Below are 22620 nucleotides of genomic sequence, written 5' to 3' on the forward strand. Positions count from 1 at the left end.
CCCTGCTAAAGCATCCAAAAGTAACTCTCCAAAATCACACACCTGTTCACATAAAAATCCATGATTTGCCAACTGATGTCCTGAATTTTTTTTAAACAAGAGTTTATGGAGAATCCCAAAGGTAATCATTTTAAGCACCTGATTAAAAGTGCATTGCTTGAAAATAACTTATTCCTGCAACTATTTTGCCTTTTGTTAAGTTTCATGAAACACTACAAATAAACTTCAGATTCATTTTAAGAACAGAAACTCACGAAGACATTCAGATGGCCAAAAGCACATGAAAAGATGTTCAACGTCGCTAATTATCACAGAAATGTAAATCAAAACTACAATGAGGTATCACCTCACACCAGTCAGAATGGCCATCATCAAAAAATCTATAAACAATAAATGCTGGAGAGGGTGTGGAGAAAAGGGAACCCTCCTACACTGTTGGTGGGAATGTAAATTGGTACAGCCACTATGGAGAACAGTATGGAGGTTCCTTAAAAACCAAAAATAGAATTAACCATAAGACCCAGCAATCCCACTCCTGGGCATATACCCAAAGAAAACCATAATTTGAAAAGATACAAGCAACCCAATGTTCACTGCAGCACTATTTACAATAGCCAGGACGTGGAAGCAACCTAAATGTCCATCGACAGAGAAATGGATAAAAAGGATGTGGTACATATATATACAATGGAATATTACTCAGCCATAAAAAAAGAATGAAATAATTTCATTTTCAGCAACATGGATGGACGAGAAATTGTCATACTGAGTGAATAAGTCAGACAGAGAAAAACAAATACCATATGATAGCGCTTATATGTGGAATCTAAAAAAATGGTACAAATGAACTTACTTACAAAATAAAGTCACGGACGTAGAAAAACTTATAGTTACTGGGGGAAGGGGGTGATAAACTGGGAGACTGGGATTGACATATACACCATAATGTTGATATATATCAAATAGATAACTAGTAAGGACCTACTGTATAGCACAGGGAACTCTACTCAATACTCTGTAATGACCTATATGGGTAAAGAATCTAAAAAAGAGTGGGGACTTCTCTGGTGGTGCAGTGGCTAAGAATCTGCCTGCCAATGCAGGGGACACAGGTCCGAGCCCTGGGCCGGGAAGATCCCACATGCCACGGAGCAACAAAGTCCGTGCGCCACAACTACCGAGCTCGTGTGCCACAACTACTGAAGCCCGTGCACCTAGAGCCCGTGCTCTACATCAAGAGAAGCCACAGCAATAAGAAGCATGCGCACCGCAACGAAGAGTAGCCCCCGCTCACCACAACTAGAGAAAGCTCGCGTGCAGCAACGAAGACCCAACACAGCCATAAATAAATAATAAACTAATTAATTAAAAAAATAAAAATCAAATAAGAGAGTGGATATATGTACATGTATAACTGATTCGCTTCTCTGCACAGAAATTAACACATTTTAAATCAACTATACTCCAATAAAAATTAAAAAAAAAAAAGAAACTCAAAGGTGTGCTAAACCAGTATGGCATCAAAATTTACATGATTTCTTTAAAAAACAAAAGACCCAAAAACTGAATTTAAAAATGTGAACTATAGTCTATAAGAAATTAAAAATAATAATAAATTTAATTTGGAAAATGCAAATAGCAATACTCATGGTTAATATATCACATAGCTTTGCACAAGTGATTTAAAAACTGAATGCAACCAATTCCTAATTTTCTGGCAGACAATCAGTACACTAAAGATGGCTACCAAAACTAACACAATTCCGGGTTCACAGCTATATTGTATAGTAGATATAATAACAGCCTACCTGGAAAAAGACTCCAACCTTGTTTCCAGTTAATACCCAAAGTATGTGAAATTAAGGGCCAATTCTGAGAAAATATATGGTGGTTGGACATGTAGTTCCCACTTAGGAACGTTCCATTAGAACAAAAGATCTGCTATTAAATGAGTCTTGTTCCCCTGGCAAAATCCCACCTCCTGAAAAAGACAACTATAGCCTTGAACTAGTTAGGAACGTTACCTAACGTTTAGCTGCCAATATTCATTGTAATCTCCATCGGCAAGGAATATTTTGCATTTTGAGGTTATTTTTTTCTTCACTGATTCTGACAGTTAACACAAACTGCAAGTACTCTGATTTGATATTACACTAGATATCAATGTTTTACAGCCCATTTTATATTATAGGAGCCAAATTTACTGATCATAACCTTCAAAACACACAATTACCTTAGTTACATATATTTATAAATTAGATAATGCTAACTCTGTAATAAGACTGCACCAAAAATTTTAGCCTATACAGGCTTATTCTAATGTCATTATTTCCTATCATCACCTATATTTCAATCCAAAGGCAATTAAGTTTAAATGATCCTTAAAAAAGAAAAAAAAAAGTACATGTAAAAGTAACAATATTTTGTTATTCTACTTTAAGCAACATTTTCTCTGCTCACAAAGGAAATATATAAAAGTTAATTTTACTAAGTAATATAAATGACATAACATTTACAGCCTGCAGATTAGGAAGAATTCATTCACTCTTCCTATTCACACAATTCTCTCAGGTTGCAGTACAGTACTTTACACTAGTTAAACATCTAAAGGCCTCAATTTCATCAGAATCCCTGAGTTGGTGAAGATTATCCAGTCATTAGAGAGGAGCCACTTTGAGAAGGTGTAAAAGGGATCTGTAAGAAAGTTGTGATGTTTGTATTTACGCACTTTCTCAGTCTGCTATAATGCTTATCTGTAACAGGTACTTCTCAATTTCCTACCTCAAGTTTTCTCTACGAAACAAGTTATCACTTTATTAAAAATATAATTAACATGTACGAGTGAGACCACATTAAGGACAAAAATAAGAGAAATAATATTTGGGTATGCAAGTTAACAGGATAAGACTTGTTTTTATAGAAAGAAGTGAATAAAACCATTCTAAGTAAAATGTCAACTTGCTTCAGAACTACAGCAAGCTGTAGGTTGGGGGAAGCTTATTTTATTTGCCTGGTTTAAAACACCCGAGTCAGAAAAGAAGCTATAAAACATGTTAGAATGTTGGCTAAGTTCACTCAGTTTTAAGGGACGTCTTCATCTGAGACACTCTTACTCACTTTACAAGTGAAAAAGTGAGGGTCAAGGTGATTAAGGGACTTGCCCAAGGTCACACAGCCAGTTTAGGAGAATGCTAAGAAGGATCTGGAATTCTCAACTTTCAGTTCAGTGTTTTTCTCAGTGGACATTGCGTCTGTGGCACACCATGCTAAAACACAACCAAAATATATTAACATGCCCTGTTCAACCTAATGAATGGAGATACTTCAGCAATTTACTAAACCAAAGTACGAATCAAGAAATGTATGTCTCAATGACAGAATTCTTAGGAACTAAAATGCTTCAAAGAAAGCAAAAAAGTTTACCCTAACATTTACAACTTAAAACTAAGAACACTGTAATGACAAAAATTTGAACTTTAAGCATAGGTAGCTGAGAAAAGATTTACAGTAAATGTTTTTAATAAATGTGACAGAAATAAAAAAGGAATTTATTTCTGCATTTTTACTACAGAATAGATAAAAATTAAGATGTTCATCCGTTGTTTACTTTGACATTTCCTTATATTTTATTTATATTTTCCTTTATATTTTCAATCCTAATCATCCAACAAAAAGACTTCTATGAGGCGCTATCTAAACGCTCAAAAGGAAAAGCAGTAGAATCCCAAACTTCTCAATTCTACCTATCAGCCAATATTTATTGGGCACTACAACAAACACCTTAGAAACAAGAGTGACTAACCTAATGTGAGCCCTTACTTACTGTCGGTTCAATTTGAGCAGCCTGCTTTTCCAATCTTTCTGATAGAAGAGAAAAACATCCCACGGTGACAACCCAAACTAAATAAATATTTTTATTTAGAACTCAATGACTACCAACATCAAACAAGACTGACATCCCCATGGAAACTAATCCATGCCAGGATTTACCATTCAAACATTTTCCGAAGCATTCATGCACATCTAGTGGGTAATGAAAATCGTCAAGGCAGATGACCTTAACTGTGAACACAGCTGAAAGATCCTCAGACTAAGGACGAATATCACTACTCGCTAAAGGAAGGCTGACCTGGCAAAAAGGTATCTTGAATGGACTTAAATGCCTAAACTAATCCAAGTCCCATGCAGAAAAATCTTCAACATGGAAATTTATGGCATTTTTCTATTTAACGTTTGGTTTTCTATTCTAGTGTGCTTTCTTTTATTCTCTGAATTTTGAGTTTTTACCACGTGAGATCAGTTTCCAGGAGAAGACTTCCAGCTGATGTAATTTCACTACAAAATATAAGGTTTCAGCTTACACTGGCTCAACTATCATGTGATATCCAGAAACTAATTGAGAATAAGTTCATTTATGAACTCAACCAGCGTTTGCTGAATGCCACCGTAAGTCCAGGGAATACTATTCTGACGATCACGTGAAAGCTGTCCAAGCATTACTGAAATGAACTGAGGGAAGGAATAATGTCTTCAGTTCAACCGGTTCTTTGTCAGCAGGCTCACCCCAGCCAGAACTGCCCAAGAGGCCTCAGACTCAGCTGAAAGGGAAAGCAATCAAATGACAGTCCCAGTGACTTGGGGGATTTGGCTCCGGAATTCTAACTGGTGCCTCAGCCAACACTACCTTGCCTATTCAACTTCTGATTCTACAGCACAGGGCTCAGCCTGAAAACTGCATGACTGTTTCTCAACCCACTAACTAGAAAAGCAGTGATCTTCACTCATGTTCCTACTTTTGCCCAGTGGATCAAGCCACTGCCCAGTTTTCCATTTCTGGTTAGTCAGTAACAAACAGCAGACTGACAACCACGCTCTGAGAAGATCCGGCCCCTCTTGAGTTACCTCTGTCTGCCCTGGCCCCAGCTCTTTCAGCACTGCGGGTCCTCACAAGCGTTATACCAGACAGCAGGTAAAAAAGCTTCCCACAACTCACCAGCTCAGCCCTCTTCCTAGCCTTATCTCCACAGCTCTCCAATTCAGGCCAGCTCAGTGTGCTCTTTATTTGGTAAAACTGTTTGAACTCCCTTCTCAAGGTTAGCAACTCAACGTTCCACCTACCTCACCCCTCCCACTGCTACCTCTGCAAGCTCCCTTCACTTCTACAGGACCCAGTTGAGGTAAGAGCCATGCCCTCTTCCAAATTCTGGTTACTGGAGATATCTTGATACCTGCCAGAGCCATTCCGAACAACGATATTTTTCATATGCTGACAGACTGAAGAGATGTTAGGTTCTCACAGTCCTTTATTTTCCTTGACAGCAAAATGAATGAATGTTACCACTGGCTATAAAGCCAGATCCCCACCTGTGCTACCTGCAGTTTGCAATCAGTACACAAACATACACATACACACAACCAAATACACACACATGACCCCAGTCTACCGCAGAGTTCCAAGCAAGAGCAAAGTAGTTCCCGACTCCCCCCAAAAAACACTTGGGAAGTTGGTTTTGCAAGCTACTGATAAATATTAATGGCTAACTTTATTTAATATTGGGTATTAACTAGTTAATATTTAAATTGAAACATCTATTTCAACACACAACACTATCTTGGCAAATGCTAAAACTGTGTAAACACCTAGACCACAACTAGGGAAGATGCCAAGCTGAGTCAGACTTTTTCCACAACATTTTGAGAAATTAAAGGATGAAGAAATGATAAAAGCTTTTTTTTTTAAACAGTTTTATTGAGGGGTACTTAACATATGATAAAATTCACCCATTTTAAGCACAGCATTCTGTGATTTTTAGCAAATTCACGGAATTGTGGAACCACATAACCCAATTTGAGAACATTTCTACCACCACCGCCCCCCAAATTCTCAACAGTCCACTTGCAGTCGGTCCTCCGCTCGTACCTCTTATCCCAGGCAAGCACTGCTCTGCTTTCTGACTCTATTATAAAGTCCCCTTTTCGGGATAATTCATACAGCTGGAGAGACACAACATGCAGTCTGTTGTGCCTGGCTTCTTTCACCTCCAATAATGTTTTTAAGGTTCATCCATGTGTTGCACGTATTGTAGTTCGTTCCTTCTTATTGCTGAATGGTATTACATTGTATGAAAATACCACACTTTGCTAATCCATTTACCAGCTGGCAGACACCTGAATTGTTTCCAGCTTTTGGCCATTAGGAATAATGCTGCCATGAGCATTCACATACAAGCCTTTGTCTGAACATCTTCATTTCACTTAGGTGTATACTCCTAAGGGTGAAATTGCTGGGTCATACAGTAACCCTAAGTTTAATAGTTTGAGAAACTGCTAAACTGGGGGTATACCATTTTACTTCCCATCAGCGGTGTAGGAGGGTTCCATTTCTCCACATCTCGCCAACACTCGGTATTATCTTTTGATTATAGCCATTCTAGTGAGTTTCTGTTGGTATCTCATTGTGGTATTAATGTGCATTTCCCTAATGGATGGTGAGTATCTTTTCATGTGCTTATTAGCCATTTGTATGTCTTCACGGTGAAATATATAATCAGGTCTTTTATCTATTTTTAAATTAGGTTGTTTGTCCTATTATTGCTAAACTATAACAGTTTTTTGTTACTGATTCTAATTTAATTCCACTTTGATCAGAGATTATTTCAATCCTTTTAAATTTATTAAGATTTGTATAATGGTACAGCATATGATCTGTCTTGGAGAATATTCCCTATGGACTTGAAAAAATACGTATTTTGTCGTTGGGTACAGCATTCAATAGATGTCAACGAAGTGGAACTGTGTGATAGTTTTGTCCGAATCTTCTGAATTGCTTGTAGTTTTCTGCTTAGTTGTTCTATCGATTACTGAGAAAGCTGCTCTAAAGTCTCCAACTATAGCTGTGGATCTGACTGTTTCTCTTTTCAGTTCCATTAGTTTTTGCTTCATGTATCTTGAGGTTCTGTTACTAAGTGTGCCACATTTGGGATTACTGTCCTCACTTGATGAACTGACTATTTTATCATATGGCATGTCCGTCTTTCCTTCTGGTGAGAGCTTCTGCCCTGAAGTCTATTTTGGTAGGTATGAATGCGGCCACTCCACTTTTATTATGATTAGTATTTCCATGGTATAGTTTACTCTGGTCTTTTACTTTTAACCTACTCATGCTTTCATATTTAAGATGGATTTTTCTTTTTTCTTTTACCTAGTCTGACAATTCCTGACTTTCAAGTGGAGTGTTTAGACCTGTACTGTCCAATAGGATAGCCACTGGCCACATGTGGCTACGTAAGTTAACTAAAATTTTAAAAATTTTAAATTCAGGTCCTAAAGAGCTCAGTGACTATGTATGACCATTGACTACATATATGTTTTCCACTGCACAGATATAAAACATTTCCATAGAGATTTCTGGTTTAGATCATTAATATTTAATGTAATAATTAATATGGCTGTGTTTAAGTGGACCATTTTGCTATTTGTTTTCTATTTGTCTCCCTTGTCCTTTGTTCACCTGTCCTTTTCCCCACCTTTTGTGAGACTCAAAACATGTTATCATTGCTACTATCATCGCTCTTGGATTATTAACTCTCTTTGTTCTTTTTTTGTTAAGGCTGCTCTAGGGCAGTAGTTTTTAATACGGAGCCATTTTACCCCCTAGGGATATGTGGCAAGTCTGGAGACATTTTGTTTCAACTCAGGGGGAAGGGTGCTACTGGCGTCTCTTGGGTAGAGGCCAGAGATGTTGCTAAGCATCACACAATGCACAAGACGGTGCCACGAAAAAGATTTATCCAACCCAAAATGTCAACAGTGCCAAGGCTGACACATCTCAAATTTATCACTGTCTTCCTTCAAATAATATCATCATCACTTCATGTAATATGAGACATTTTAAGCACGTTGTTGCCATTCACTAGTACCTGTGATACTGAACTCAACTAAACTACCTCTCTAGGTTCAATTTTCTTCATAAGGAAATTGGAAATAACTACCGCATAGACATTCTACAAAAATTAAAATAATGTAAGCAAAGCGTTTAGGATAATGCCCAATATACTACAGCTGCTAACTTCTCGAAAAATTATTATGCTAACTGCTAACAAAGAAGATTTTAATTGATCTGAAATGAAGGAATAGGACATCCTTAAAGAGAACCCTAAGTGACCCACATTCCCACATGGTTTAACTTTTCTCACAAATGCCTCTTCTGTAGTTCTCTACCTCCAAATGATGCTGAGACTGCATGCTACTGGATTGGCTGGCAAAGTATGGCTTAGAAGAGAATGTGAAGAATCTTTTAGCCTCTGATACATAATCCCTTTTATTTACCTACATTTAATTGAAGACATCTGTAGGTGGTGCCACACGAAATGTAATTCAGGCTTAGAAATGTCAATAAAAACGTCTGTGAGGGAGAGATCCCATGTAAACCTAGCAGGGGAATGCACATCAGCAGCTACAGAGCCACGCGAAATCAGGAATAGAATGGAAATGTGTTGCCGGACTTGACGAGGTGACAAAAGCTCTTTTCCCATAAAGCTTAATGAGCTCTGTTAGTCTTCAGCTTACAGAAATGTAAAAGGGTCAGCCCCACAGAGGGAAGGAACTGACTCTCCACACATGGCTCCATTCAAATGACAGCAGATCAAATTACTGATGTAATTACTATAACCTGACAATTCTGTTAGATTCACGTGGCAGTTAACTGTTTAGGACTTATAACAAAAGGACATGGTTCATTCATAGTAGTTTAGTTTTTGTAGGCAGAATGAAATTTAAAGTCTCCTTCATTTTCAGCTGCAAACCTCATGTATTTTACTGTCTCCACCTGAACTATTTTTCTTTTATTCAAAATTAGGTAAGCTATCAATATTTGGGTATTACCCATATTTGCAATTTTCCTTCTCCAGCTGAAGCGTAAGCTTAATGGCAAAATTAAACATTTAGAGAGTCTCAGCATTCTCCCGCTCTGGTTCTGTTTGGCTCTCAAGTTCTGCAAGGCAGCACAGCAACAGAACCCTGAGCTCAGTGCTGCTGGAAATTCAGGGGCAGGAGCCACTAACTATGCCATCAGGTGGCCCCTGTGAAATTCCAAGCTAGAAAAATATCAACAGAATGCCCTCAAAGTATTTCCCAAACACTTCAAGAAAAGAAAAGCACGTTGGTCATCTTTAATTTTGATTCTTTTGCCTCCTCCATGTCCATAAGCCCAGTAAGAAAAAAGATCAGTTTAGCCAAGGTAAAAACATAACTCCAGATCATTAAATGGAAAAAGCAGATTAGACAGAAAATAACAGAAACTATCACTAAACTTTGATGATGATACTTTCCCTTCTACTTTTCGCCAAAGATTTAAGCTTCTACACAACGATTCCCAATATTTAACATGAATAATAAGATGTAACTTTAAAAGTATTTGTTTGGTACAACTCTAGGTATATGGTTGGTACCATTCCAAGCCCTATTTATACCTGAGAGGATCCAAAAATGAAAAAGACAAAGATCCTGATTTTAAGTAGCTACAATCTAGCTGGGAAGAGAGACTTGACCATATTGAGACATAAATATTAGACCCTGTGTGCTCTTAGCTAGTCCTGCCAGATTATGGGGAAAAGCTTGCTACTCTCAGCCTTAGCTGTGCCTAGTTTACTTATTTATTCATTCAACAAATATTTATTCAGTGCCTCCTATATAGTACTTAACAATACATGGAAACACAAGGAAACAAGAAAAACACGGTCCTTTCTCATTGAGCTTACATTTGAGAAAAGTCTGTTAGTGAGGGCTATTTAAAAGCATCCTTGCCATTGTTGAGTAACATCTTCAAACTGCTACTTTGCCCCAGTGAAGTAGATATCGAGCTCCAGCTTCCTTATTTACTCCCTGTGCAGGTAAACTAATCCAGCCTTACTGCCTTCTGCTCAAAACCCCTATTCCTGGTTATTCCTCTGAGCTCTTGCTTAAATGCGAGTCCAGCCTTAATTAAGCATTATCAACGTTATCTCTTCATCTAAGCTCCTGCCAGTTCTTTTTTTTCCCCCAAGACTAGACCCTGTTTCCACATCAATTAGAGAGTTCCCTGATGTACATCTCAGTCAAACACTGACTATAAGAGCCATCATCAAAAACCTACCAAGGTACCTCATTCTCCCCATGTGACTCCTTCGTGGAAGAACAAGAGGTAAAATAATTTAGCATTTTGTAGTTAACGCTAACATTTGGTGTATCTCCTTCCTAACTAATTTCTGTATACTTAAATTGTTGTTGGTTTTTTTTTACTTAAATTGTTTTTAAACTGAGATCTGCATGTATAATTCTGCATCCTGCTTCTGTCTCTTAGTACAAGCAGAAGTATTTTATACTGCTATTTTTCATCAATATATACGCATGAACATACATGCATGATCACTATTTTAATGGCTACTGGGTGTTCTATCACATGGCCGGCTGCACCATGATTTATATGACCTTTTCCTACGGTTGAACATTTAAATTATTTATAACTTTTTGCCATTATAAATAATGCTGTAACAAACATATTTAAGCAAGGTTTGTCCCAATCTTTATTTCTCTGGCAGTGATTCCCAGATAAGAATTACTCAACCACAAGGTATGCATTTCTATAAGATCTTTAATGTATATGACCAAACTGATTTCTATAAAGGATGAAGTTTAAAAACATCCCATCTCATTACATCTTCCCAAGCATTCACTTAAAAATAAAAAAGATATCTTGATAGTTAAAAAACTGTATGTAAGTGCTATTTTAAATTGCATTCCTTTGATTGCTTATAAGATTAAACTTTAAAAAACATATTACCATTTGTATGTCAGCTGATCAACTATCTGATAAAATCCAACCAAATATTATGCAAAAGAAAACACTACACTTAAAAACGGTTTCTAAGAGATTATATTAAGTATAATAATCTTTTTATTACACTTTCCCAAATTGCCTCTTAACTCCGTATGTCTTCATGAACCGAATCATGGATTTTTTTACAAAATCAGATCTAATTTTTCCATCCTTTCCTTTGTGATACTTCCCATTCTATACTTAGAAAGTGCTTTATCGATTAAAAAGTAGACTATATAGTTTACACTGTCTTCAAGTTTCTTACAGTACAGTTTTAATTTTTATTGTTTTTACACCAAACTATTTAAAATTCTGTGTGACAGGCATTGTACTCAGTGTTTACCACACATTATCTCATTTCGTTTTAATAACCCTGTAAGTTAAGTATTATTATTACCTCCACTTTTTAGATTAACTGAAAGATGAAATTACTTACTCATGGGTCACCCAAGGATCTCTCATTTCAAAACCCAGGATCTTTCCAGGCTTTGTTTCCCCTTTGGTCCTGGACATTTAGAAAATGTAACCAAGCCTGGATGGTACTACCCGCTCTGGTCTGCTCAGTTTCCCCTGGAAATCATTCAAACTGGCCACCACGAGGTCTCAAGGAGGCCACCAGGAGGCTGGGCCACACCACATAACAATAGTAGCTTCAATCAGCACAGAATGCAATATTATGGAAGCAGAAAAGGGAACAACTGCCTCCATGTGGAGCGGTCAGGGACGGCATCACAGAAGACACAGCATCTAGGCTCACCCTGAAGCGGGATATGATTTTAAGAGGTTGGGAGTGGGGAAGAGAACAGAGAGTGAAGTAAACAAATAGAGGCCAAGGAAGGACAAATGAAAGGCAGGGACAGAGTCTTACCATCGCCTGAGAGAAGAATACAAAATATTAGTAACACGTGAAGAGCGCTTTATAAACCGCTCCCCTGCCCACTGCTTCATTCGAGAGGTAGAAATTATTTGCATTTTACTTATGAGAAAGCTGAGGCTCAGGGAAGCTGCGACTGCCCAGTGTCACATGGCTAGTAAGCGAGGACCTGACCTTAAGCCCAGGTTTGGTACCAAGTCCAATGTCCCTCCACACACCCGGCTGCTTCCCCTTTCCGACTCCTTTCCCAAAGCCTCGTCCATCTTCTCCAAGTGATCAACTCCTTATCAACCACAGCTCACACTGATAACTGGTTCTCTGATTATCTAAGAGTTTTCTTTATCTCACAATTTATCGCTGGATTTTCAGTTCTGAATTGCAGAACCATTATGAGAATCAGATGAGAAAGCGAATCTGGCACCTGAAACCCTGCCTGTGTTATGATGAGGCTCAGTACAAGGGAAGGCCTCTGCTCTTCCCTAATCAATTCATGGATTTTAGAAAGTTCTCTCAAACTAACTGAAACCTGCTTGATGACAGCCTCTGCCCAGACTTCTCCAGCTCTCCTTTAACACCAGGGCAGTTTACAGAGGACAAGGCCAATGTGAGAGCGGCGTGGGAGTGAGGAGATACAACTAAGTCTCTTTAAAATGGACTGGCTTCATTCTACCTATTAAAATGGCGGCAACGACCTGCTGTGAAGGTCACTGCCCGCACAGAGCTCTGTAACTTACCGGGATAGCTCTGTAACTTATAGGAATTCTTATAAAGGAAAGTCTGCATTCATCTCATTGCTGGCATCGAAGAATACATCATGACGAAACGATCAGTCTTAAATCATCAAATGCCTCACAAAAGATACCAATAGCAATTCTCACTTCAAGGTCATTGAGCAATCTTACCTCCAAAGGTGAGCTGCAAAGGAATCTTGTGAACTGCAGAGTCCCATTTGAATAAAATCAGTTTCATCCAATAAATGAGCAGCAAAAGAGAACACACAAAAAAAGGAAAAATTATTACAAAAATTTTCAAAAAGGGCACATAAAGTGAACATAAATGTCTATATATAGTTAACGTTTCATACGTTGTATCATTCATTCACAGACTACAGAAAAGTTCAATCTAGGCCATAGCAGGTACCCAACTATGTGAACGAGTTTCAATAAACATTTTTCAAAATCTGTATAAAAACAAAGCACAACAAATTCGTCCTGAAATATTTTGCTTTGTAAAGTTTTATCTCACAACCCCTATATAATAAAACATTCTCCAAGGGAGGAATCAGCAATCTTCCTAATCACAAATGCCACAGGCAAAGTTAGGTAAATGCCAAGAGAAGAAAAAGATATAAATCAAAGGGGACACCAAGAAAAGAGAGAAATTAAAAAGTCAAGACCAAGAGAGGAGGTTGGGTGGGTGAGAGGGAAGGAAAGGGGAAGCTACTTCTCTGGTACCCAGCCTGTGATGTTTACACTGTTCTGCCCCTTCCTCTTTTTTTCAGCTCCATATGCGTATTTTTTCTCTCTGCTCTCTCTTTCTCTGACACAAATAGAGCCTTATAAATTTCATCTGAAAATAAGTGTTACATGCTGACTGTTTCTCAGCATTTAAATAAAGAAACTAATTTTGGAGCTGGGGAGGAGCCATGAAAAATGACAAAGCAATCGCAGATTAGCTCTGAAATGAGGACTGTCACATTGCTTCATACATATTCATGATGGTAATTCATAATGTTTTCTTAGATGTTATTTACAAAATCAACACTTCAAATCCTTTGGGATGTATTGTAATAATAAAAAAAAGCCAAGTAATGTAAACTCTGGATCTTACTGAATACAAATTAACTACAATAAAATGCAAAGGCAGGTCTGTTTCCAAGCACTCTGGAACTTCCTCTCCACACAAAGCTCGCTAGTACTCACTGGGAATACAAATAATTTGATTCGCTTTTAGAGGTACACATTGAAATATTTCTCAATGAAATTACATGATGTCTGGGATTTCCTTCAAAACCACTGGGGGGTTGGGAGGAAAGTAATGGTGGGGAATGCACAGATAAAACAAGAAGAGTCATTATATTAAACTAGTGAGGACAGGAGATGAATATATGAGGACTCATTATACAATTCTCTCTACTTTGTGAATGTTTAAAGTTTTCATAATAAAGTTTAAAAAATATATCAGACACTTCCTCCCCCCAAAACTAAAGCAAATATTTTCCTAAAAGACTACTAGTGCATACCGAAGCCACATAATTAATTAACTAGTAAGTATCATCTAGGCCTTAGATGACAGGGTATACTAAAATAAAGGCACTGTAAGATTCTTTTCTTAATTTAAATGATATTAATATGCAATTCAATTATATTAACTATTAGAGGAGAAACTTCTGAAAGTGCAAGATACACCAAATTTTAAAATTTCATAATGCTGATGTGAAGCACATAATTCTATTGAAATTTAAAGTGCAACCTTTGTGGTCTTGGATTCTTTTTACATTAGCCTAACATAAACAATCTCTGCCCCTCCTCCCAAGAATAAAAAGTAACACTTGAAAGACTACCCAGCTTTACTAGAGGAGAGAAATGCGGCATGGCGCACGTTTATTTTGAAATGAGACGCGCGCTCCTGTAGGGCCTCCGTGCTTTTCTCCAGCATGTACCTGCTCACTATATTACACCTGCTGCATTAGAATGTCGAAGCACTCCTGGTCCCGCCGTACTTAATGCATCAATTATGATGGAAGTGTGAAATAAAATTCATGTTTTATGGCAAGACAAGAAAATTTTAAACATAAAAAACTTTTCTCTGTCCTTTGGCCTCCTCTCTCCCCTTAATGTACACTGTGTATCTGCGTTATGCATCCACCGAACCTCCTCAACAATAAAGCGCAACGTTCTCCCAGCACCAATAAGACAACTCCTTAAAAGAGAACATTCCATCTTGATCTTGTAAGGGGTCACACAACCCAGCTCTTTGTACTTGCAGATCTGGATTGTGTAAGTCAATAATACATCATTTAATGTACAGGCTCCTGTGTCAAAAAACTTCTGTAATTGTGCTTTGACTTCTAACGGGCAGAACAGTTCTTGGAGCTTTCTGAGAGGCTCTTCCCAGGTTATAATCCTCAGTTTAGCTTGAATAAAATTTTCCATTTCTTTCTTAGTTTGACTGGACTGATTAATTTTTCATCTGACAGGAGTCACTTCAAATAATGATAGAGTAGCATATACTCTCCAAGAAAACTATTGTCTCTCCTTGAAGCTCCAATAATTTACATACATCTTTGTCATGTACATATGTAACATTCCTGTCACAGTTTTTTTCAAAACAGACCTAAAAATTCTCTTCCTGTTTGAAGCTGCCAAAACATGAAACACATAAATACAGTTCTCAGTCAGCAAAGCAGTAAAACAGAACAAATCACAAGGCCCACACTCACTATCCTACTCACAGGACACGAAAAAGGCTGAGAAAGGCTTTGTCTACTTCAGTGGACCAGAAAAACCCACTGCTACTTTCCCTTCAGTTAATTACTGAGTAAATTTTTTCATAATGAAATGATGCATATTATATTCAGTCACAAAGAAGGTAATACTTTGAAAAACAATAATCATAAAACAGCAAATATAATTGCAAAATACAATTTGTATATACACTGAAATTGATAACAGAAATAGACACCTTTTAACAAATACCACAGTGATGTTAGATCAGTACCAAAAATGGCTCAATTCTGCTGTGAATCTAAAACTTCTCTAAAAAAAAGTAAAGCCTGCTATAATGTAGGGGAGCAGAATTTGCCACCCCAAAATGTGTCTCTTTGGAATATTATCTTAAACTGGTTATTTTCTAAGAAACAGCAGAATTCGGGAAAACTCTGAAAACCAAGTAGGAGTTGCCCCTTTGCAAGAAAACATTTACATTAGTAATGGAAATATTTTGTAAGGGTGTCTCCCTTGCTGTATCTGGAGGAGGAGGAAAATGTAACTAACCTGCCAAATACATAAAAATAAAAACAGCAAATCAGGTGACAGAGGAATATGTTTCAAACAAAGGAACAAGATAAAACCCCAGAAGAAGAAGTAAGTGAAGTAGAGATAAGCAATCTATCTGATAAGGAGTTCAAGGTGATGATCATAAAGATGCTCAAAGAACTCGGGAGAAGAATGGATGAACAGAGTGAGGAGTCAGATGTTTTTAACAAAGAGAAAATATAAAAAAGAACCAAACAGAGGTGAAGTGTACAATAACTGAAATAAATAATACACTATGGGACTTCCCCGGTGGTCCAGTGGATAAGACTCCAGGCTGCCAATGCAAGGGGCCCGGGGTTCAATCCCTGGTCAGGGAACTAGATCCCGTGTGCCCCAACTAAGAGTCCACATGCCACAACTAAAAGAGCTCACTTGCCACAACTAAACATGCTGCAAGGAAGATCCCACGTGTCGCAACTAAGACCCGGCGCAGCCAAATAAATAAATATTTTAAAAAATAATAACAGTAATACACTATAAGGAATCAACAGTAGATCAGATGATACAGAGGAAGAGATGGGCAAGTTGGACGATAAACAGTGAAAATCACCAAAGCTAAACAGGAAAAAGAAGAAAAAAAAAGAAATGAGGACAGTTTAAGAGACCTCTGTAACAGCATCACATGCCCTAACATTCTCATTTGTAGGGGTCCCAGAAGGAGAAGAGAGAGAGAGAGAGAGACAGAGAGAGACAGAGAGAGGCGCAGAGGACATATGTCAGTACATAATAGCTGAAAACTTCCCTAACCTGGAAAAGGAATCAGATATCCAAGTCCAGGAAGCACAGACAGCCCAAACAGGATCAACCCAAAGAAGACCATACAAAGACACACCATACTTAAAATGGCAAAAATTAAAGATAAAGCTACAACAAAGGAGGCAAGAAGGCAAGAATATACAATGGGGAAAAGACAGTCTCCTCAATGAACTGTGTTGGGAAAACTGGACAGCTGCATGTAAAAAAATCCAACTGGACTACTCTCTCACATCATGCACAAAAATAAATTTTAAATGGATTAAAGACTTAAATTTATTTTTTAAAATATTTTATGAAGTATAGTTGATTTACAATGTTGTGTTAATTTCTGCTGTATAGCAGTGATTCAGTTATACATATATATATATTCTTTTCATATTCTTTTCCATTATGGTTTATCATAGGATACTGAATACAGTTCCCTGTGCCATACAGTAGGACCCTGCTGTTTATCCATCCTCTATATACTAGTTTGCAACTGCTAATCCCACACTGCCAGTCCTTCCCCCTCCCACCGCGCCCCCTGCCCTGGCAACCACAAGTCTCTTCTCTATGTAAAGACTTAAATTTAAATGTAAGATCTGAAACCACAAAACTTCTAGAAGAAAACACAAGCAGTACATTCTTTGACATCAGTCTTAGTAATATATTTTTGGTATGTCTCCTCAGGCAAGGGAAATAAAAGCAGAAATAAACAAATAGGACTACATCAAACTAAAAAGCTTTTTGCACAGAGAAGGAAACTATCAACAAAGCGAAAAGGCCACCTACTGAATGGGAGAAGATATTTGCAAACAATATATCTGATACAGGGTTGCCACCCAAAATATACAATTCAACATCAAAAAAAGAAATACCCTGATTAAGAAATGGGCAAAGGACCTGAAATGACATTTTTCCAAAGAAGACATATAGATGGACAACAGGCACATGAAAAGATGCTCAACATCACTAATCATCAGGGAAATACAAATCAAAACCACCATGAGATCTCACCTCACACCTGAAATGACTATTATAAAAAATACAACAAACAACAAGTGCTGGCAAGGATGTGGCAAAACGGGAACCCACGTGCACTGCTGGTGGGAATGTAAACTGGTGCAGTGACGATGGAAAATAGTATGGAGATTCCTCAAACAATTAAAAATAGAAGTACCATCCAATCTAGCAATTCCACTCCTGGGTGTTTATCATAAGAAAACACTAATTCAAAAAGATATATGCACCCATATGTTCACTGTAGCGTTATTTACAATAGCCAAGATATGGAAGCAACCTAAGTGCCCATTAACAGATGAACAGATAGGGCAATGTGGTACACACACATACACACACACACACACACACACACACAATGGAATTTTTTTTTTTTTGGCCGCACCGTGCAGCATGTGGAATCTTAGCTCCCTGACCAAGGATTGAACCTGCGCCCCCTACGGTAGAAACACGAAATCTTAACCACTGTACTGCCAGGGAAGTCCCCACACAATGGAATATTACTTAGCCATAAAAAATGAAATCTTTCAATCCCTTTCCATCTTTCAAACTAAGATCCCACAAGCTGTGCAGCCTTAATTAAAATAAAATGAAATCTTGCCATTTGCAACAAATGGATGGACTTAGAGGGTATTATGATAAGTGAAAGAAGTCAGAGAAAGACAAATACAGTATGATTTCACTTATATGTGGAACCTAAAAAACAAATGAACAAACATAAACAGAAAAAGTTATAGATACAGAGAACAAACAGTTGGTTGCCAGAGGGGAGGAACATGGAGGGAGGAGAGGTGAAGGAGGTACAAACTTCCAGTTGCAAAATAAATGAGTCACAGGCATGAAATGTACAGTGTGTGGAATACAGTCAGTAACAGTGTGACACCTTTGTACAGTGACAGACCATAACTAGAATTATCATGGTGGTCATTTGGAAATGCATAAAAATATCAAATGACATGTTGTGTTAACAGGAACACAGTATTGTAGGTCAATTATACTTCAAAAACAAACAAACAAACAGAAAAAGAGATCAGATTTGTGGTTACCAGAGGTAGAGGTGGGGGGAAGGGAAACTGGATGAAGGCAGTTAAAAAGTACAAACTTCTGGACTCCCCTGGTGGCGCAGTGGTTGAGAGTCCGCCTGCCGATGCAGGGGACGCGGGTTCGTGCCCCGGTCCGGGAGGATCCCACATGCTGCGGAGCGGCTGGCCCCGTGAGCCATGGCCACTGAGCCTGCACGTCCGGAGCCTGTGCTCCGCAACGGGAGAGGCCACAACAGTGAGAGGCCCGCGTACAGCAAAAAAAAAAAAACAAAAAACGTACAAACTTCCAGTTATAAGATAAGTAAGGACTAGAGTTGTAATGCACAACGTGATAAACATAATTAACACTGCTATATGCTATATATGAAAGTTTTCAATAGAGTAAATCCTAAGAGTTCTCACTGCAAGGAAAAAATTTTTTTCTATTTGTTTAATTTTGTATCTTTATGAGATGATGGATGGTCATTAAGCTTATTAAGATCATCATTTCATGATGTTGTCAGTCAAATCATTATGCTGTACACCTTAAACTTATACAGTGCTGTATGTCAATGATTTTTCCATAAAACTGGAAGAAAATAAAAAGAGGAGCTTCCCTGGTGGTGCAGAGGTTAAGAATCCACCTGCCAATGCAGGGGACACAGGTTCGAGCCCTGGGCCGGGAAGATCCCACGTGCCGCGAAGCAACTAAGTTGTGTGCCACAACTACTGAGCCTGCGTTCTAGAGCCTGCGAGCCAAAACTACTGAAGCCCGTGTACCTAGCACCCGTGCTCCGCAACAAGAGAAGCCACCGCAACGAGAAGCCCGCATGCAGCACAACAAAGAGTAGCCTCCGCTCGCCTCAACTAGAGAAAGCCCGCGTGCAGCAGCGAAGATCCAGCGCAGCCATAAATAAATTTATTAATTTAAAAAATTAATAAAAAATAAAAAGAGAAAAGGGATACACACAGATCAATGCTATTGCTATATAGTCACTTACTGACCTTGCTTCTCTTGCAGCATTCTTACTCACCCCTCCTAGTACCATTATTCTATTCATCATCAGTAGCCCGTCTCATAATACCTTCTCATTCCTTTCAGAGAAGTACCTAATGCTTACCAAAATTTTCTAAAGTTTTCCAAGAACACAAAATTGTAGTTAAACCTCCTGTCAGTTATAATCGCTAAATTCTTTTTCCAAGACTTGTTATTAACCATGCCAGTTGCTGGGGGCAGGGTGGGGTGGGGGAATAAACAGGAGAGAAGAATACACGCTACCAATCTTGTCAAAATATCCCAGTAAAACTATAATCAACCACTTATCTTTGTAATGTAAAATATTCAACACATAAGTAATTTAAGCTAATATCTTCCTGAAATGCCTTTTCTATTTAATAAGGAGCCATGTTAAATTCCTATATAAAGCAGAAGGAACACCCAACAGCATTTTTTCAAGATAAGCCACAATTTTTTCCCCTAAACCAAAGAACATCAGTGAGGTATACCTATTTGTCAGAGTGGAATTCTAAGCCTTACAACGGCTCATATGGATTACCCAGAATCTCCCTGCACTAACAAATGCTTCTGCTGGTCCTGTTCCCCTAGCCTTTCACCCTGGTATACGTACTTTCTTACAAACTGTTAGACGACAAGCCTGACTGCATTAGTCTATAATCTAATAATTAATCTAATAATTAACTAATCTAACATTAGTCTATAATCTAAATTTATTTAAAATTTTATAATAATCAACCTAAATCATACCTCAATGTAAAATATTAAGGAGTATAGTTGCTTTACAATATTGTGTTAGTTTACAGCAAAGTGAATGTATACATATATCCCCTCTTTTATGGATTTCCTTCTCATTTAGGTCAGCACAGAGCACTGACTATAGAGTTCCCTGTGCTATACAGTAGGTTCTCACTAGTTATCCATTTTCCATAAAACTGGAAGAAAATAAAAAGAGGAGCTTCCCTGGTGGTGCAGAGGTTAAGAATCCACCTGCCAATGCAGGGGACACAGGTTCGAGCCCTGGGCCGGGAAGATCCCACGTGCCGCGAAGCAACTAAGTTGTGTGCCACAACTACTGAGCCTGCGTTCTAGAGCCTGCGAGCCAAAACTACTGAAGCCCGTGTACCTAGCACCCGTGCTCCGCAACAAGAGAAGCCACCGCAACGAGAAGCCCGCATGCAGCACAACAAAGAGTAGCCTCCGCTCGCCTCAACTAGAGAAAGCCCGCGTGCAGCAGCGAAGATCCAGCGCAGCCATAAATAAATTTATTAATTTAAAAAATATTCTATCTAGATTTTGGAAGCTTTAATTATGAGTCTAAATTACATTAAGTTAAACTCTCTCCCCACCCCATTTAAAAAGTCATCAACAGAATGAAAATTAAATCTGTACTTAATAGCAAGTCAAAACTAAGGTTTGAGAACTAAGACCCTGTTTATCCTAATTTTAGTAAAAAGAGCTGATTCAGGTAATTCTGTAAATTCATTTTTACATCTATTCCCTATTCCGTTTGTTAGCAATGCAGCTGAAAGAAATGACCGCTTGTACTACCTTTTTTGGTTAGACCCAGAACCTTGGACAGGACATTAAGCTTCAATAAATCTTAAAAGATGACAATGAAAACCTAATTTACACTCTAACATATTTAAACCTATGTCTTCTGAGCCATTAAATGTCCTTTTTTGCTGATGGAAAGAACAGTGATCTCAGAATTAGTCTGGAACCTCACCAGCTCTAGCTACTTGAGTACTTACATTATTTAGGACTTAGTTTTCTATCTACAAAATGATTTCAGCCTAATCACTTTCACCGGTGGTATCCTGTGGCATGTCAAGTTCCCAAAACACTCTCTAAAAAATGATTCCATGGCCCAATAAGTTTGGGAAATGCTGCATACTATTGCTGTCTCACTTCCCCTTCATCTTAGAGAAGTACAAGGTATACTGACAAATTACAGGCCCTGAGAATTCCCACAGTCAAACAAAAAACCCTAGAAGATGAATAAGTTCTGGGGATCTAAAGCACAGCACTGTGATTACAGAGAACAATACTGTACTATATACTTGAAAGTTGTTAAGAGAGTAAGTCTTGAGTGTTCTCACCACAAAAGAGAAACGGTAATTATGTGACATGATGGAAGTGTTGGCTAACTCTATGGTGGTAACAATATTGCAACGTACCTATATCAAATGAATATGTTGTACACCTTCAAGGTACACAACATTACATAACTATATCCCAATATAGTTAGAAAAACAAAAAAAAACCCTTCAATTTCATTTAATCTAGTGCTTTCCAAAGTTTCATAACCAAAGAGATCTGTTTGTTGGTTGGTTGGGTTTTAATTTCATGTAACATTTATTAACATTCCACAGAACCAATATTCCACAAAACTCATTCTAAGAAACATTGGCCCCTGCCAACTCTGAATCATTTTCCCCAATCTATACTTAAGAGAAATGCTCACTGAAAATACTCAGTATGGCTGTTTACAGTGTCAGAAAAATCTAATATAAACTATCAATGAATCAATGGCTCTTCTTCCCCCCTTTAAAAGTCATGGTCCCTACCCAATAATATCCCTCAAGGGAATCCTTGCAATATTTAGCACTTTGGATTGGTGAAGGGACTAATGCTCAAGCCCACACCATGGAAGGAACTGTAACAAATGCCTCTTTAAAGATTAACATCGGCCCAGAATCACAAAAGTCCGTAACGCTAACACACAGAGCGAGCTATAAATGTTTTCCTCATAGTGTTGAATCCAGTTTGCTGATGCACATCCTAATTAGTGAGCTACTTCAGTGCATATTCTTTTACTCCTTGCAATGCTCTCCCCAATTTCTAACAGCAATAGGGATCTGGGCTATAATGAAGTCACTCACTAACACCTACCTCACGTGTTCACTATAATAACTGTGTATTTTATAAACAGTGGCTCTGTATCTATGAACACAAATAGTATACATTTGAACTTATTATTTACTACCTCCAACTTTGGTGTTCCTGTTTCTAAAATTAAAAGGTTAAGTTTGAAACATGAATCTATAAATCTAGAAAAC

At 38.0% G+C, this 22620-nt stretch overlaps 1 protein-coding gene across 5 annotated transcripts in view; it reads right to left on the reverse strand.

Annotated features, from left to right (window-relative positions):
• Positions 1-22620, reverse strand: part of ATE1 (arginyltransferase 1) — a 157889-nt gene that overhangs the window by 96224 nt on the left and 39045 nt on the right. For all 5 annotated transcript variants that reach the window (XR_003004634.1, XM_024755921.1, XM_024755918.1 and 2 more), the window contains one exon: positions 12632-12664. Coding sequence is in view for 4 of the 5 variants with exons in the window: in XM_024755921.1 (XP_024611689.1) it covers positions 12632-12664 (33 nt within the window). In the remaining variant the exon portion in view is untranslated. The remainder of the gene's footprint in view (positions 1-12631; positions 12665-22620) is intronic.

Source organism: Neophocaena asiaeorientalis, unplaced genomic scaffold, assembly GCF_003031525.2.
Source record: "Neophocaena asiaeorientalis asiaeorientalis breed wild unplaced genomic scaffold, Neophocaena_asiaeorientalis_V1.1 scaffold85, whole genome shotgun sequence".
Lineage (NCBI taxonomy): Eukaryota > Metazoa > Chordata > Mammalia > Artiodactyla > Phocoenidae > Neophocaena > Neophocaena asiaeorientalis.